The following is a 19,576-nucleotide window of genomic DNA, read 5'->3' as shown; positions in this document are numbered from 1 at the left end:
TCCTTCTTCTTCTTCTTCTTCTTCTTCTTCTTCTTTCTTCTTCTTTTGGTTTGTTCTTTTGAGACAAGGCCACATATAGCCAGACTCACCACAAACTCACTATATAGTGTAGCTTGCCCTTGAATTCTTGACCCTCCTGACTGCCTCCACCTGCCTAGTATACCACCATGCCTAGCTTTTCCTAAAGATGGGGAAATAAAACTGTATCTGCTGTTTATTGACATGTCCAGGTTAGAGAAACTCAAACATGCAAATATATATATATATATATATATATATATATACATATATATAGGGATATATGAATATACATTGGCATGTATATGTAGGTAGGCAGATTATAAAAGCAGGCTGCCTTTCTTATCTCCCATTCCTCTGGTCATGTCTTCATACTCAGGACCCCATAGCATTAACTTCTTGTCAATGCCACCGCAAAATACAACCTTTGTCTATTTTTGGAGGGGAGTGATGAGAAAGAGTCTCACTATGTAGCCCGTACCTGAAGCTCAGTCCTTCTGCGGCATAACCAGGCTTGGTGGCATACAACTTTAATCCCAGCACTTGGGGTGTGGGAATCACAGGAATATACTGCTACACCTGGCCCTTTCTGAGGTTTTGAACACAGCTGACTATTTCTTTCTCCATGACGTTATTTCTTTCCTTGGCTTGCAGGACCCCACACTGGCCCTACATACCATCTCTGTGTTAACTCCCAAATGTGTACCATCAGCTAGAGATCTCCTCTGATCTCTGGATTGGTGTATATAACCTTCCACTTGATATTTCTACTTGGATGCCCACTAGGCAACTTGAACTTGACTCTTTCGGAATTCAACTCCTGAATTTTCAATCCTCAAATCTAACTCTTTCCTTTTTCAAAAAATGCTATCTCTGAGCCAGTCTTCACCTCTGATGAATCAGTGCATGATTTGACTCTACTTTTTAGCTGTATATTTTAAATGTTCATTGTAGTATCTACCGCCCCATCAATATGCCATCCTGTGACCTTCACTTCTGCCCTACCTTCTAACTGATCTCCAGGACTCTACCCTGGTCCTCTTACAATGTGAGCCACTCAGTTATCCATAATGGTTCCTGCAATGTCATCTCTAAATCCCTGCCCCTCAGAAGCCTCTGATTTTAACTTAAGACAAGACCAAAGTTTCACTAATAACGGAACAGGTAATGTGTCCTACCTAATCATGATTGTCAGAGAGTATAGCCCACATAGCCATTCCAATGGGCTTCCTGCGATCCCTAACAGCTTTTGCTTTTTCTCTTCCCTTTATCTACTGTCTTTCTTCAGATATTTTCTTAGCCTTCACTTTCTTTGTCTCTCCTCTCAAATGTTATTTTCTTTTTTTTCCCAGTCATGAAAGTAGACCCCCAAAACACAATCTCAGTCTGTCTTCTCTTACAGCATGCATATTGGGTGGGTGAGAAATGTAACAATATTATCTGACAACACTCTACAAAGAAGGTGACTTAGTTAGGGTTTTACTGCTATGAACAGACACCATAACCAAGGGCAACATTTAATTGGGGCCTGCCTTACAGGTTCAGAGGTTCAGTCCATTACCATCAACGAGGTAGCATCCAGGCAGGCAAGGTGTAGGAGGAGCTGAGAGTTCTACATCTTGTTCTGAAGGCAAACAAGAGAAGACTGACTTCCAGAAAGCTAGAATAAGGGTCTCTAAGCCCACACTTGCAGGAAGCGGGTGCATGCGTGGGCTGCCTGCCGGGCTAGACTATCCCTCGTGATCTGGACCTGTCAGCCTATTGGTGACCGACCTGAGCTCGTGCCTGGAGCGTGTGTGAATTCTGATTGGATGAGGTGGGGTGGAACTAGATGAGGTCAGTGGGCACGAGTAGAAGTTGTTGTTGTTTTTGCCCTTGCAGTAAGTAGAAGCTAGTTTTTGTAAGAGAAGCTGTTGTAAGAGAAGCTGCAAGAAGGTTGGAGGAAGAAGTAGCTGCTGGGGAAGAAAGCTGTAAAGGAAAAAGCCGAAGTAAAGAAGTTGCTGCGTGAACCCTCCTTGGTGCCTGTGTCGTTACACCTATTCCAACAAGCCCACGCCTCCTTGTAGTCCGTTGGCCCTGGGCAAAACATATACTGACCACCCCAGAGGGCTTCACCTTTGTTTGCCTCACAGGTGTTCTCCATACCCAAAGCAGAGCCTGGCCTATAACAGACACTTCACAGATATTTTGGACCTTATAACATGAAAGAGGTTATGATAAACCATAGAGACACCAGCTCTGAAAAGGTACTTAATGGCAAACTGAGGAGTTAAGAGTCTCATCTGTAATGTGTTCCAATGCAGCATTTGAATCTAGGATGCACCAGAGATTAGAGTTGTTCAGGAAGCGATCACACCAGCAGCTGAGTGATGACCAGAAAGGATGGGATGGGAGATGAAAGAAGAGTTGAGGGATCACTGACATATATCCAATCAAGAAAGATTGAAAGCCTGAGCAAAGACGGTGGCTCCCAATGTAAGGGAGACACATTCCATGGCTACTCAGGGGTAGAATATACAGACCTTAGCTATGAGCATAAAGCACAGGGTTACAGCAGTAACCCACAAGACCCACTAATGTCCTTACCAGACTCCACCCCCGTTAGGCAATCATAGTTGGTTTTGAAGCTGAGGTAGAATTCTAGAAGCCTGATGCTGTCCTGGTAATTCAAGCTCCTGGTTCTGTCAAGGCACACAAAGATGCCTGGGCCTTACTGGGCATCCTGACTCATTGTTCCCCCACTTTATCATCCTCCCTTCCCTGTTAAGGGGCCTCAAGAAAGCAACAAAGACAAATTTAAGACTGCATTCTCTTTCCCCCTAACTCTGATTTATTCTAATTCCACCCTCCACCCCCCCACACCCCTAACTCTGATTTACCCTAATCTAACCTGTTCTTCCACTGTTGAAACAAACACTTCAAACACAGAGATTAGGGCTCTCTCTCTCTGCCATAGAATTCCTACACAGTTGTCCACTGCCGGATCCCACTTAAAGAAGGAGGCTCTACTTAGGGCAACTGTCCATTTGATAGTAATGTTTCTACAACTAACATCCCACCCTCCTAAGCTGCAGGTACATCCCAAAATGCTAAGGTCAAACTTAGAGAAGGTTACCCAAGCTTTGTAAACACAGCTACTTATCCAGTGCCTTGGGCTTGGTAAACAATGCAGGGTTGGTGGCCAGTGTAAGAGAGCATGGACCCCTTAGCTCTGTCAGACCTGCCATCCACATTGTGGGCTGATGAATACTGAACAGGATGAGGAGTGTTTTGCCCTCAAATAAAAGGAACTCAAGGAGAGACTCATTCTCTTGGTGGCATTGTGGTCAGAAAAGTCCATGCAGTCAAGAAGAGCCACGGCAACACTCCAGGAGAAATAACCTGGGGAAAGGCCGGAGCGCGATCCTGTAAGTAGCATATATATTAATATTAGTAATTGTCATGTCTGTTTAAACTTCTTTAGAAGCTGGTTCTGAAGCCAAGATTTATACATACACCCTTTCAGATCCAGTCATGCTATCAACACACACACAACATACACACACACACACACACACACACACACACACACACCTCTGCTCTCTCTCTGGGAAGAGAACTGACAAACAGCTCAAGAGTATAAACAGTGTGGCCTTGGGGCTAGAGAGATGGCTCAGTGGTTAAGAGCACTGGCTGCTCTTTCCACAGGACCTGGGTTCAGCTCCCAGCACCCACATGATGGCTCAAAAACATCTGTAACTCCAGTTTCAGAGACCCAGTGCCCACCTCTGGCCTCTATGGGCATTGGACACGTATGTGGTACATGGACATATATTCAGGCAAAATACCATATACATTAAGCAAAATACTAATAAAAAAATTAAACACATAGCTTAAAGGTAAACTATTTCCAACAGAGGTTATTATCGTTTAATCCATGGTATAAGAGTGCCTACAGTAGGAAAAAGAAGCCCAAAGTTCAGCCATGGAAAGCTCATCTATGGAGAGAAAACTCAGTCGGGAACTCAAGTTGATTGCCTCTCTTCCCCTAATGGTTTCTGCTAGAGGTTGTGAGTGTCTGACTTCACGGTGTTACCGTTATGATGCTTGTACTTTTACTTGGAAGCTTCGCCCAAGGGGATGTTGTGCTCTGCCCAGGACACTCTCTACTATGAGCAGCTGTCTTCATTTTACTTGATTTCTGCTGGATGCCATGGGTACCCTACCTAATGTCATATTTGTCTGCTACTATTTGTACTATTGGGAACTCAAGCTGGCTGCTCTCTATCTATTGCCTATCACCTATCTATTTTTATGTATATAATGATATAATAACATATTGGCAATATATTGATATATTATATAACCAATACATATTATATATCTCCAAAGTAAAGGAATATTAATTTGATATATATATATATATAACTCATGCAAAACCAAAAGTTTATCCACTGAAGATTATCTTCTTGGTCACACAGAATATAACTGTTGTCCTAAGGTAAATGCACCAGGTGCCATTTCTTCTTTGAAGGGGTGGCTCTTTCAAAATGTAGGAGGGGGGCAGGATATGGGATAATCATAAGAATGGTGATAGATCCCACAGAAACTGGTCCTCCCGTGCATCCCTGCTGGAGCAAGGGGAATAAACACCTTCCGTATCTAAAATTACAAAACGTACAGGCCAAACATGTAAAGATTTTTGGTTTTCGGCATATCATTTTCTCCCTTGTCCTTTTTGTGATTAACAAAACTATTCACTATTTAATATCACTGATAACTCTACAGGCAATGCTGGAAATGTAAATCAAGAAAAGGTATAAAAATCCAAATGCTTGGTGGTTATGGACACATTAAACAGGTGACCTTAATTTACCATGGTGGGTATTGTATGTAGTTTGTATTCAACTCTTTTTACGAAAATAAAATGAGAACAGTTAAGTAGGTAAAAGATCTTTAAAGGGGCATAAGGTTTATTTTTGATAAACATGGTTAAATACTTTTAAAGGGCAGCTATGCCTTAGTTGCTAGTCTATTGCTGTGAGGAGACACCATGACCAAGGCAGATCTTATAATGAAAGCATTTAATTATGAGCTTGCTTACAGTTTTAGAAGGCTAGCCCATGGTTATCATGGTGCGAGGTAGACAGGCATGGCACTGGAGTAGTAGCTGAGAGCTTTACATCTGATCCACAGGCAGTTGGCAGAGGGAGGAAGGGAGGGAGGGACAGAGGTGAGGTGAGAGAGGAGAGAGAGAGAGAGAGAGAGAGAGAGAGAGAGAGAGAGAGAGAGAGATCTACCCCTCAGCAACACATCTCCTCCAACAAAACCACACCTGCTACAACAAGGCCACACCTCCTAATCCTTCCCAAACAATTCCACTTCCCAATGAATAAGCATTCAAATATACAAGACTATAGGGACCATTCTTATTCAAACCACAACAGATTATCTGTAATTGTTATTGATATTCTTATCCCTGAGAGCAGTAAAACAACATTTACACACACACACACACACACACACACACACACACACAAGACTTCAATGACAAACTGAAGTTCAATTCCATTAAAGTTCACTTTGGGGGAGCCAATACATTTTTTTGAACTTCCTTTCAGAGCCTATGTAAGGTGTTACTTACAGGTATATGGTGTTCCCCTCCCAAAAGTCTTATCCAGCAGCTATGAGACCTTCTTCATCACCACTTAGATGGAGCCCCCTCCATCTTCCTCAGGCTCTGTGTACTCTAGCTCCTCCCTGTGAGAGTTGTCAGTTACTAGGGAGTCATTGGGTACTCCAGTGAGACTCTTAAGCCTTTATTGGTGGGGGTGGGGGAGAGTGGTCACCCACATTGCTGCTGGATGATCTTTTCCAAAGATACAGCTAAGCCCCCGCCGGATCATAGTTGCTTGGCTCAGAGGACAGTTACTCATGACACCGTGATAAAATAAAATTTCATCCTGAGAATAAAACATAAAAGAAAATGAGGAGCTGGAGAGATGGCTCGATGGTTAAGAGAACTGACTGCTCTTCCAGAGGTCCTGAGTTCAATTCCCAGCAACCACATGGTGGCTCACAACTATCTGTAATGGGATCTGATGCCCTCTTCTGGTGTGTCTGAAGATAGCTACTGTGTACTCATATAAATTAAATAAGTTAATAATCCTTTAAAAAAAATAAAACAAAACATAGAAAGGTTTAATCTAAGTCTCAGAACATTTGTAGCAGATAAGACTTAAGGATGACATACGCTTTGTGGTGAAAGAGTATAAAAAGTTCAGAGTTCGAGTCAATAATATTTACTGTCTGATAAACCAATGGGAGGTGCGCTTAAGACAATCATTTACTCGTTCACAGAGAAATTAGTTTAAAAGCAAACGTACGTATGATCAATATAATTGCTTGTTTTACTAACTTTAACTAACTTTAAAAAGCTTCAATCACTTGGGAAAACTGAGGCATGAAAAAGTGTTTGGTTTTGGTGTCTAAAATAAATCTAAATGCTACACAGAAGTTAAAACTGCAAGATCGGTGAGGCTGTGCTTCTGAATGTTCAACAACCAAAGTCTGATGACCTCCCTCCTACCAAAGATAAGAGGATCATAAAAGACTGACAGTGCTGTAGTCCTTGTCATCCATGATCACCTGAGACCTGGGGCATGATGGGATGCCTCTATTAAGTCACCTGTTCTCAAGATCAGAAGGCCATTTGGTCTCCAAAGAGACTGAACGGTTACCAGTACACATCCTACGGGTCGAAGCGTCAATGGAGGACGCTGTGCTTTCTAAGGAGGCTACATGGTCCACAGTGCCCTGACTCATCCCTACAGTTAACAACACTACTGGTAGAGAAAAATCAACCAAATTCGTGGGTCTCCTCATATGTTCTTATGAGGAAACGCTAAGGAATCTCAGGTAGCATCAAAAATTTAGTAACAATAATTTTGAAAAGGCCCACGGATACCTGCCTAACATTAATTAAAAAAACAAAAAAAGACATCATCCAAAAAGCATTAACTGTAGCTCAAGCCTGTGGTCCTTGCACTTGGAAGGCTGAGGCAAGAGGGGTCATCGCAACTCCAGGCTAGCCTTGGCTACACAGTGATTTCCAGGCCAGCCTGGGCTAAAGAATGAACCCCCCCCCCCCCACATCTTGAAGAAATAAGGATTCGCTCACAGGGGTAAATGTTTATGATATAAGGTGAGGGAGACTCTGGAGTCGCCCTCTGCCAGTGTGTATGCCAATCCTCCCGAGTCATAACCACAAAGAGCTCTAGTGTCCATGAGACAACATCGGCACAGTTACACAGGCAACATCACAGAGCAAGAAAACAAAGCATGAAACAGCTCGATGAGTCGTACAAGGATGCTTTGTGTCTGAATTGTACTTTGGAACTCAAATTATCTTAAAGCAGAAACAAAGGGCTGAGATGATGTAGGGAAGGGCTGGCTTTGCAGGCCCAAGGGGATGATGTAGGCAAGGGCTGGCTTTGCAGGCCCAAGGGGATGATGTAGGCAAGGGCTGGCTTTGCAGGCCCAAGGGGATGATGTAGGGAAGGGCTGGCTTTGCAGGCCCAAGGGGCAGAGTTTGGTTTCCAGCTTCCATGAGCTGAGCACGGTGGCCAATGTCCTTAATTCTGGTGTTGGAGATGCAGAGACAGGGGGATTCCTGGGACTTGTTGGCCAAAGTCATGAGTTCTGAACTCAGTGAGAGACCTTGTTTCAAAAAATAAATAAATGAAGGACAGTAGAAGACCAGACACAAGTGGCCTACACATAAGTGCACACACACACACACACAAACACAGAGACACAGACAGAGACGGAGAGACAGAGAGAGAGAAAGGGAGGGAGAGAGGGAGAGGGAGGGAGGGAGAGAAGAATATACAAACCTCTGTGTGCCGGAGTGAGGCATGAACCTTGGCTGGCCAACTTTACAGACTTCTACATGCATGGGAGGAAAGGTAAATGGCTTTCTGTGGTTGTCTTCCCTCCTTTACACATACTGCATCCTCCAGTTCTTTGACACTGAGCAAGGACCACTCCTACAGTGAGAACAAGAGTCGACCCCAGCTGCCCATCTCTAGTTCTTCAGTGTTCATATCCCAGCAGCCACTTGGAAGAGGAGAACTTTGTCTCCACCCTGCCAGAAGGAAACAGGAAGGGACCCAGCTGAAAGTAATACGGGGGGAGGAGGGGACAAGGGGCCTCCTCAGGTTCTTGTCATCTATACAGTGATAAGGCCTCTGGGGACACAGCTGATGGGAATCTGGCAGACCTGGGTGTGACTCACTCCCACAGGGTCTGGCTGCTCTTTTGTGAAGCCTGGAAAATACCTCAGCAGCTGATTAAGAAGAGGTATGGCCATTATTAAATGATAGCTAACAATTTCGCCAGATTTCTTTTATTTATAAGTGTGTGCATGTGCATGTGTGTGTGTGTATGTATGTGTATGAGTGTGTATATGTATGTATGTATGTGTGTGTGAATGTGTGTGTGTGTGTGTGTGTGTGAGTGAGTGTGTGTGTGCACGTGAGTGCTAGTGCCTACAGAGGCTTCAGGTCCCCTGGAGCTGGAATTACCCCTGATGTGGGAGCAAGAACTGACCTAGGATCCCCTGCAAAAAACAGTATTGCTCCTAACCACAGAGCCATCTCTGTAGCCCCCGTAACTGACACCTTTAAACCCTTATTATTGCATAAAATTGGACAGGGGCTCTGTGCACACTAATCCCAATATTTATAATATGTAAAGTAGGCACTGCCATGCCTATTTTATATAGATTTTCCAGTCAGTCCTCATCCTTTGTACTCCATGGAAGTTTATGTTTTTTTTTTTCCAGATGCATCCATTGGTTTAGATGGATACATTGTATCCACTGTGGACAATCAGATAAAGTAGCCCAGAGTGGGTATATGTCTTGCCCAGGGGCATAAATGATTAAGAAGTTGTAATTTTCTATAATTTGCTTTTTGTCATAAAAGGCAAATTCTTCCCCCTTTAATCAAACCAGATACTGGGAAATCTATACTCTCCTAGCCAAGAGAATGTTTGTTACCCTCTTACAAGGAGAGTGAAGATATTGGGCATGACATAGGAGCTAAAAAATGTTACCTCCCTAGGGTGGGGTAAAGAAACAGGTGCGATGCCTGGAAAAATAATCTTTGTACAGTCTCCTTAGAGATAAGGGCAAAATACAGGAGGGAGAATGGCTTACAGGACCTTATGGGCTGAATAACTTTCTGGCAACACGCCTTCCAACCACACCTCTGGAACCCCAGGGGTCTCTTCTCCTTCCATGATGCCCTAAAGGGATCCAATGCCCTTCTGGCTGCCTAAGAAGAGTAGACATTTCAGTATCATCTGCCATCCTCCTCGGCTTAGCCCACCACAGGGAGGCTCCTCACCCTGACCCTTCCTTCACCCGACCCCTTACCCCTTACCCCTCAACCCTCAAGGGATTCCAGCTGCCTGTACCACAGCTTTCCTGGAGGCAGAGCTTTCTGGAGCCTGTCTTGCAAGGTGGGGGTGCTGTTTCAACATAAAGGAGAGGGCAAGCAGAAGGGTTAGGTATGCAAAATGCCAAGGAGGAGGAGTCCATGAGTCAGAGAGAGAACGGTGCTGAGCCTGGCAGGCAGTGAGCCTCTCAGTCATTGTGGGCCCTGAGGAAGCCTAAGGTAAGAAGAGAATTCCTTGGGGAGCAGCTATCACGAAGGGCATTATCCCAGCTACAGGATCAGCATATCAGGTAACCCTGACATCTAAGCTGGGGATTTTGATGGCTGGAGGAAGAGGGCTAGGAAAAAGGAATGGCGTTGAATCACCAAGGGAATCTTCTAGAAAAGAAAAGAAAAAAAAAAAACTCAAACTGCCTACCAGAAGCTGAACCCCACCAGCTCCACCCATAAAGGATGAGAAAGAGCTTCAAATGTGGGTAGGAATGTTGTAATGGAGCCCTAGTATATCTGACCGTCCAGATTCTCTCCCGTTCTCCGCTGAATGGGGGATCGGAGCAGGAACCTGCAGGCTTTGTCCAGCTCAGGCAGAGTGGAGCATGGCCATTAATCAGATCAAATGGGTAGTGCTATTGCAACGAACCATCAATCAGTCAAATGTCAGTTGTTCCTTTTGAAAAATAAGGAATCAGGTTGGGGAACGGGAGGTGGGGAGGGCAGTGAAATGGTTCTGGGTAAGGGTGCTTGCCACCAAGCCCAAGGATCTGAGTTCCAGTCCCAAGACCCACTTGGTGGGAGAGAATCAGTTTCCACAGTATTCCTCTGACCTCCACATACATGGTAAGACATATATAGTACATATTAAAATGTAAATTTTAAGAATAGGGAAGTGGCCAATGCTGTTTTGACAGTCTCATTGTGTCTAATTGGACACACAAAGGGCTTTGGAAGTCCAGAAGTGTATTGTAAGATGTGAAATATAATGGCCTTTATGGAGCAAGCATGTCAGCTGAGGTGGAGGGGACCTTTGCCTCAAACGGCCCTGGGTAATTCTATTTTGTTAGGGCCAGAATATGATGCGTCTAAAATAAGTATGACATCGTGCCCATTCCCTTCAAGTGAACAAGAACACCCCAAGTGTCAAGATTGTCCCCACAGATATCGGTTCACTCTGACATTCATGGACAGGTGTTTCCCTGAGCTGTGTGCCCAGCACTGTCCACGGGCTTGCAGGTGGGTACAGTCCCTCTATCAGTCTGACTTGTTGAGTTTGTTCGTTGGAGCGTGGTAGTTAAGGGTGTAATCCTGACACTTGGGAGGCAGAAAATGCTGTTTGGTTGAGTTCGGGGCCAGCTTTGGATGCAGTATAAGTCACTGTCTTAAGCAAAGTTTGTTTTGTGGTTGTCTTTATCTGGTAACTTAATCCCAAGAGTTTCCCAGGTCTGTAGGCTATCTGTGGTGACGGCAGTGTCCCCAACCCACCTCCATTCCCTGTGCATAGCGACTTCCTGCTGTCTCTACCTTCTGCTTGCTGGGACATTGTTTCCCTAAAGAATCTAAAGTGGAGAGTCTTTAGAATGCTGGCCTCTTAGATTGATATGCAGGGGTTTTGTCTGTCTGTCTGTCTGTCTGTCTGTTTAGTTGATTTTGGTCAGGACTTCCCATTTTGCTTCCAAAAACATATGTGCTCCTGATTGGTAGGAGAGGATCTGTAATCCAGGCCCCTGTAGTCAGGCTGTGGAAGGAAGCCCCCCAACCCTGGTGCCTCCGTGGTCCCTGCCCCTGACACAGGTCCCCCTCACCAACATCCTTCTGATGATGGTTCTCAAGACCTGAGTGTTTTCTTGCCGTTTCATTCCCAAGACAACGCTAGGCATCTGTCACTGTGACCTTTAGTGCACACCTGGAACCCCAGGGGTCTCTTCTCCTTCCATGATGCCCTAAAGGGATCCAACGCCCTTCTGGCTGCCTAAGAAGAGTAGACATTTCAGTATCATCTGCCATCCTCCTCGGCTTAGCCCACCTACAGGGAGGCTCCTCACCCTGACCCCTCCTTCACCCGACCCCTTACCCCTCAACCCTCAACCCTCAAGGGATTCCAGCTGCCTGTACCACAGCGCTTTAGGAGTGGAGGAAGGAGGGTCAGAAGTTGAGGGTCATTTCCCAATATCTAATCAGTTTGGAGACCTTGTATCAAACAAAGCTCAAAGGTCTTTCTGCTACCTAACAATGTGATTCTTCTCATTTCATCCAGCTAGCCATGGACTTCATTGGTCCAGGAGTCTAAAGGTGTCCTAATGAGCTGTGAAGTGTTGCACTTGAGAGCCAGATAAGACATGGCTGCCTCTTCAGGAACTGCAGCTCACTGGGAAGTCGGCAGCTGTGCCCTGTGCAATTGGTGGCATCTCATGTACATTTGGGAGACAGGGGGGATAGCTTTCTTTTGGGGAGAAAGAGGGCCTGTAAGTCCTCTCTTGAAGGAAGAATGGCAGTTCCCTAATGTCTCTCCAGGCTCCTCGGCAACAAGACTGGTTGGGAAGCTCTGGAAGTTGAATCCGAGGCCTAGAAGCAGGGAAATAAATGACAAGCAGGGCAGGTAGAGTGGGGCCCTGGGCACAAGGCCTGGGGATTTGGGTTTCAGCCTGTACATGTTAGTATGTTAATCAGAGTAACAGGAGGTGCCTTAGAAAGAGGTGTGTGGGGCTGGAGAGATGGCTCAGTGGTTAAGAGCACTGTCTGCTCTTCCAGAGGTCCTGAGTTCAATTCCCAGCAACCACATGGTGGCTCACAACCATCTGTAATGGCATCTGATGCCCTCTTCTGGTGTGTCAGCAACCGGATGCTCAAATACATTAAATAAATAAAGAGACAGAGTGGGGAGGTGGCCATGGGTGATGGGGAGGGGGCTGAGGGACAGGAGGGAAATGCAGAGGCCTGAAGCAGAGAGGAATTCCAGCAGCAGGCTGGACTTAGAGGCTCCTCCCCAGTGAGCCTCCTTGAGCATCATGTAACCAGCACCCTCATGTCTGCCAGCTCCGGAATATCCTCTGCCTCTACTGTTGATTATTAAGCTACATTTTGCCTGAGCTGTGCACTCGAATGCTTTCTAGTGGGCTGGGCAGTCTTAGTATGTGCTGCTCAGAGCCCGGTGACCAGGGACTGCACAACTTCACAAAAGTTTGCTCTTTCTGGCCAGGGTTCATGCCAAAGAAAAACGGAGGCCTGGAGGCATCATGATAGAACAGCAGGTATAAGGTGCCAGGTTGCTCCCCAATACCCACCCTAGCACCCTGAAAATAAAAAGGGAAGAAAACACAAAGAGAGCCTGGCTTGAGGCCAGGGGCAGCTGGCACATGAGAGAGGCACAGAGACATCAATCCCTGCAGGATGGAGTTAGCCCAGGGCTGGGATAGAAGGGAAATCCTGCTCTCCTAGCACCAAGGGATGTTAGCTTTGGGCTGAAGGAGTTACAGGACCTGCCTATAAAATTCTAGTTCAGGCTCTGGATGTCTGAGGGTTGAATTCTCGTCTGGTTATCCTCTTCCCCGAAACTCTACTGCTTCCTATCTTTGTTCTACAGCATTGTTCTCAGATTGTCAGATGGAGAAGTTCTCTATCTTGGGGCAATGGAGCAGGAAAAAACCACAGTTAAACTATGGTCAATAAATGAAATAGTTTCTAACTATTCCCTCTTGGACCTCAGTTTTAGGAACTGGTCATCTCCTAAGCCATGGGGGCTCAGGCAACAAGGCAGGGAGTACCATTCACTGACACAGTCCCCTGTGCTAGATCATGGGCTATATGTGCACATGTGCGTCTATGGGGACTGTATGTGCACATGTGCGTCTATGGGGACTGTATGTGCACATGTGAGTCTATGGGGACTATACATGTGCACCTGTGAGTCTATGACGACTGTATGTGCACCTGTGAGTCCATTACCCTCTGCAGTATTCATTTCTCACTGGACATTGGGGCCAGCAAGCCCAAAGCATTCTCCCACAACACAGGATACATGCACCTGGATGGCCATGCCTTGCTTTTCTGTGGGTGCTGGGGATATGAACTTACATCCCCATGCTTGGGTAGCAAGTGCTCTTAACCACTGAGCCTGGCAAAGTGCTGGGATGTTTTGTCCACAAAGAGATGAAGGCTAGAGAGACAGATCCACGGGTCCGCTTACCTTGAGAGCACCAAGACCTGAGTGTGATTGTTAGAACTCACATTTTAAAAAGCCAGGCATGGTGGTACTCACTTGGAATCCCAGAGGCTCATTGGCCAGCCAGCCTAGACTATTAGGCCAGTTCCAGGTCAGTGAGAGACCCTAAGAGGGCAGGGGCAGGGACGGGGGAAGAGAGAGAGAGAGAGAAATGGCACAAAAGCCTATTGTGGCCATCACACAAATAGGCACACATACACATACACAAAACGTAGGGAAGAAGACTGATCCTCATCTGATCCTCTTGGTCATTCCGAGGAAAAGCCAGACTGGCAGTGAACTCGAGAAATGGTGGGGGTTGGGGGGGTGCCACTGCCACACAAAGTCTCGTGAGGATCATGACACACTTCCAGAATGTTCAAGGGGACTTCCAAGGGAAGCTGAGAGCTGGCAAAGCATGCCCTAACTCTTGAGGAAACAAGTTACCGACTCCAAGAATCACCTCTGCGGCTGCCTCCTCCTCAACCCTCTCTCTAATACCTCCCTCCATGTTCACAGGAAGCATGAGAGCTGCCTGGCACTGACTCATCTCTCTCTCTCTCTCTCTCTCTCTCTCTCTCTCTCTCTCTCTCTCTCTCTCTTTCACACACACGCACTCACAGATGTACATACACATGCACACACATTAACACATACACACACACGTACACACACACATATATACACATACACACATGTAAACACAAAGCATACACACACATGCACACACACACATATATATATACATGCACACACATGCATATGCAGACACACATACACAAGCACTCACACACATACACACACATGCACACACATACACACACACACTCACACAATACACATGCACACACACATATATACTTTTTGACTCAACAATTCGCTTCTGCGCATTGAATCTTACATGTGTGTAGGCAGGAAGCTTGTGACTGCAGCCTTTGAAATAAGGGAGCTTGGAAACAACCCAGGAGCCCTTGGTTAGATAAACTGTTGTGTGTCCATACAATAGGATTCTGTGTGGTACAAAAGAAACAAGGAAAGGCTTTGTGTGCTCTGCGTCTCCCAAACCATACCTACAAGAGGTAAAAAGAAAAAAAGAGGGCAAAGCACTCTGGGTAGAGAGTTGATAACAAGACAGGCTTGGAGGTGGGGTTCTCACTGGGTACCAAGGACGCCCTCCCTTGACAGCTGACCCTTATCCCATTCCTTTGAATATGTCTGGTGCCAGTCCTAAGACTTTTTCCCAAATTTTTGAAGTATCCTTGTTCTTGATCCCTGAACAACAGCAATTTAAATCCTGCTATACTCATCCCAGTGATAATTTGTGCAAACTAGCTCACCTAGTCAGCATCTGATTGCCCCTGAAGGGTTCTTTTATTTTTTTTTTCCAGTGTAATGGTACCTTTACTAAAATTCTTTCCAAAAACATAGATAAAGAATTGCTGTCTTCCCATGACCCTAGTTCCTCAGTTGACCTTGCTAACTCCCCTGTATTTGAGCTGGAATAGCCCCCACCCCAGCCCACCCCTGGATATTAGAATAAAGCGAGCTGTTTTCCTCCCTATAGTGGCCTGTGTCTCCTTGGTAACCTCTGTTGTGGCTGCCGGTTTGGCTGGAGGGGCTTTAACCCATTCTCTTCTCACCACCACCAAATTATCCCAACAATTTGCATTGGCAGTGGAAGCCTCCACCGAGTCTTTAGCTTCTCTACAGAGACAATGAACTTCCCTCACCCAAGTCGCCGAGCATTTGATTTGCTGACCACTGAGAAAGATGGCACCTGTCTCTTTCTGAATGAGTCAGGCAGTNTAGAATCCAACAGTTACATAAACGTAATTTGGAGCTCCAGAGAAAACGGTTTTCAGCTGCTGCTGATAATTGGTGGAAGTCCTCCATGTTCACCCTCTTGATGCCCCTCCTTGGACCTTTAATAAGCATTTTATTATTAGTAACTTTGGGGCCTTTTATTTTTAACAGAATTACTGGTTTTATAAAACAGCAGATTGATTCCATGGCAAATTCATTATCATAGACTTGATTTGGCTGANAGAGGCCTTGNTNAACCTGGGGTTGATAACTCTCCTTCAGGAGCTGCATACGATTCAGACCTGTGCACATTGGTTCTTGATCAGATGAATCCAGTATGGGCACCAGCATAGGCTGTGAGGCTTAGCACCNCAGGGGAAAGTCTCACACGGACCATCTCTGAATTCCCCGTGAGACAAACCTGGTTTGCAAGGAGGTCGGTATCTGTTTTCAACCTCATCCTAAGGATTTTTCTAAGGCTCCGCCTCCCCTCCCCAAAAGATACCAAGAGCCATGACTGTGGGTCCTGATGGTGCCCACGGGAGAAATCAGGTCAATGCTCCCTCCCACCCCTGCTGGTTAACGCCCACTCATCCAAGGATGAGATGACTACTGATCAGCCCAGTTCCTTAGGGCCTTAGTGGAAATAATTAGAAGGGAGGAGATGCGGGAGCCATGGCCTTGTGGAAAATTTCTAGCTTACATAAACAATCCTGAGAGGCTGTTAGTGGTCATAACAGAAAGAATGTTTGTGGGTAGAGAGGACACTGTGATTGTTGGTTCCAGGAGCTGAAGATTGCCACCCGACCTTGGGAGAGACCTTGGGAGAGCCCCTGGGCTCTTCACCCTTCCCTTGAAGCCTCCTCTTTCTTATGCTTATATTGCCACTCCTGAATAAAGTTTTTCAGAGCTTGATCAGTCTAATTGACTTGCTCTCATTCTTCCTGTTTCTTGTCCCTCCCACTCTCTCTCCCCTGCCCTAGGTCCCCGATGATTATCCCTGCAGGTTAGGGCACCATACTCTCAATTTCATGGCTGCTGCTTCTTTCTTCTTCTTCTTCTTCTTCTTCTTCTTCTTCTTCTTCTTCTTCTTCTTCTTCTTCTTCTTCTTCTTCTTCTTCTCCTTCTCCTTCTCCTTCTCCTTCTCCTTCTCCTTCTCCTTCTCCTTCTCCTTCTCCTTCTCCTTCTTCTCCTTTTCTCCTTTTCTCCTTCTCCCCCCCCTCCTCCTCCTCCTCTTCTTCCTCTTCTTCTTCCTTTTATTCTTTAACTAACCCACCATGTCCAGTGTGTGCTACCCAAAAACTCAGGACCACAAAGCCATCCTGGGAGCATGGTTGGACTACCAGGGCCTCCACCTGAAGGTCTTTTTATATGAAATAAGCCCGCATTGTGAAAAGGATAACGCCAGTTGTTCCACCAGTCTTTGTGATTTTTTTAAATATGAATTAGAAATGGAAACATGTTCTTTAAATACTGAATGTCTCCTCCTGGGACACCCTCCAAACACCTTCTTCCCTCTACTGTCACTTCGTGTAATGAACATCTTAATTACAATGAGGTGACGTTCTCTGGTACTGTACACTACAACTTGCCCAACCATGCCAAGTCACCCTGAGTAGATCAAAGCAGACAGGCTTTTCCCAAGTTGAAGCCCTATGACCAAACAGCCACAGCTTTCGCTAACACAGCTCCTAGGCTGGCTCACCACACTTCTGTGGAGACGATAATTTGGCCGATAAGCGCTCAGAGCATTTGTTTCCTGTATAGACACAAAGTTAGGTTTTAATCAGCTTCCCCTTGTTGTTTGTCCCATGAGATGAGGCTAAGTCAGAAGGAACTCAATGTCAAATGCAGTTTGTGGCTCTTCCACTAAGGAGACAACTCTAAAGCCAGGTAGTTTGGTAGCCTACAGCCCTAGCCTTCAGGAGATTACAGTGTGAAGGTCACAGGCCTCAACAAAATGGGGAAGGGATGAGGAACGGGCTTCTGGGATGCCCCTTCACATGAAGGAATGGGTGAGGAGCCTGTGGCTAAGTGTCTCACTTCCCTTGGTTTGCGGAGGACCACAAGGCATCTAACTAGCACTTGGTCAGACAGACGGCTTTGTCTACAAGACCACACTCTTGTCAGGGGTGTAGAAGGTGTGGGGTATGGCAGAATCCCCTATAGTGATTAAATATTGCTGGGTAAGGATATTCTTGGTGGTTTGATGGATGAGAAAGACCAGAAGGGGGCGTTTTAAAGACTGTAAAATAGAATGCAGTGATCCAATTAAAAGCCAGAATTACTTGGCAGAGGGATCTGGACAAATACTTGCAGGATTTTTTTTTTAACATTGCTTCTTGGATGGGGATCCAGGAGAAGCCAAAAGGTAAATGCTGTAACAACCTAACTCAGCCCCATCCCCTCTGCTTGCCCCTTCAAGGTCTTCTCCTCCTTCGCAGGATGATGCTGTTGAAGAAAGGGAGGCTGCTGATGTTCCTGGGTTCCCAGGTGATCGTTGCAGCTCTCTTCGTCCATATGTCCGTCCACAGACCCCTTTCCCAGAGGGAGGAGTCCAGGAGGCCCGTGCATGTGCTGGTGCTGTCTTCCTGGCGGTCGGGATCCTCTTTTGTGGGACAGCTTTTCGGGCAGCACCCGGATGTGTTCTACCTGATGGAGCCTGCCTGGCACGTGTGGATGACTTTCACCAGCAGCACGGCCTGGAAGCTGCATATGGCTGTGCGGGATCTTCTGCGTTCTGTCTTCCTGTGTGACATGAGCGTCTTTGATGCCTACATGAACCCAGGCCCCCGGAAACAGTCTAGCCTCTTCCAGTGGGAGCAAAGCCGGGCCCTGTGCTCGGTGCCTGTGTGTGACTTCTTCCCTGCCCACGAGATCAGCTCGCCCAAGCACTGCAAGCTGCTCTGCGGTCAGCAGCCCTTTGATATGGTGGAGAAGGCCTGCCGCTCTCACGACTTTGTGGTACTCAAGGAGGTGCGTTTTCTCAGCCTGCAGGCCCTCTATCCACTGCTCACAGACCCTTCCCTCAACCTGTACGTCGTGCACCTGGTCCGAGACCCCCGGGCCGTGTTCCGATCCCGGGAACACACCACCACAGAACTCATGGTTGACAGTCATATTGTGCTAGGGCAGCATTTGAAATCGATCAAGGAGGAAGACCAGCCCTATTATGCCATGAAGATCATCTGCAAAAGCCAGGTGGACATAGTCAAGGCCATCCAAACCCTCCCTGAAGCTCTGCAGCAGCGCTACCTGTTCCTGAGGTATGAGGACCTGGTTCGGGCACCCCTGGCCCAGACGACCAGACTATATAAATTTGTGGGGTTGGATTTTTTGCCCCACCTCCAAACATGGGTTCACAATGTCACCCGCGGCAAGGGCATGGGTCAGCATGCCTTCCATACTAACGCCAGGAACGCCCTCAACGTCTCTCAGGCGTGGCGTTGGTCCTTACCTTACGAAAAGGTTTCCCAGCTTCAAGATGCCTGTGGTGAGGCTATGGATTTGCTGGGATACCTCCAGGTCAGATCTCAACAAGAACAAGGCAACCTGTCCCTGGATCTTCTGTCCTCCTCCCATATCTTGGGGCAGGTCTTCTGAGAAGGTTAAGGAGGTCTGTCTACACCCCTTGGTTCCAGCCTTAGTCACCATTAAACCCACAGAAGCCTTAAGGTATGACCAAACTGAGTGCCCCTTTCTCCTCAGCCCCAAGCAGAGGGGTCTTTGTGTCTATACTCAGGTCTACCCTACAACTGAGCCTTAAAAGCCAAGAAACAGTATCTTTCTGTCTTGAAAGTACTTAGGAACCTTAAGCAGCCCCTTTGACCTGTCAAGCAAGACTTTCTTGTATCCTTGGCCTTCCTACTTGTGCATACCTTGGAGACTATGGTCTGGAGGCCTTCTGGATAGCAAACAGCATCCGTGGAGTGAGTCTGTAAACCTCCCTGTCCACATCTTCCCGAAGAGAAAGGGGAAAATAAAAGCCAGGGAAATGTGACTCATACCAAAGAGCTCCCAGAAACTTCCACAGAGACATAGACCCTCCAAGTTTCCAGAAGATTCGAGGAAGCAGGAGCAGGGGCTGGTGCTTATCTGTGAATCTCTGCCCGTTGTCACT

At 46.4% G+C, this 19,576-nt stretch overlaps 1 protein-coding gene across 1 annotated transcript; it reads left to right on the top strand.

The window, feature by feature from the left end:
- The first annotated feature begins 9,631 nt into the window (after window positions 1-9,631).
- On the top strand, window positions 9,632-19,059 carry Chst4 (carbohydrate sulfotransferase 4). The gene is made up of 2 exons (XM_021171140.1): window positions 9,632-9,677; window positions 17,882-19,059. Exon 2 carries the CDS (start codon window positions 17,902-17,904, stop codon window positions 19,057-19,059), a length of 1,158 nt encoding a protein of 385 aa, XP_021026799.1. The 5' UTR covers window positions 9,632-9,677; window positions 17,882-17,901.
- Window positions 19,060-19,576: the final 517 nt, after the last annotated feature.

Source organism: Mus caroli, chromosome 8 (genome assembly GCF_900094665.2).
Source record: "Mus caroli chromosome 8, CAROLI_EIJ_v1.1, whole genome shotgun sequence".
NCBI lineage: Eukaryota > Metazoa > Chordata > Mammalia > Rodentia > Muridae > Mus > Mus caroli.
This window is presented reverse-complemented; position numbering and strand designations above follow the sequence as displayed.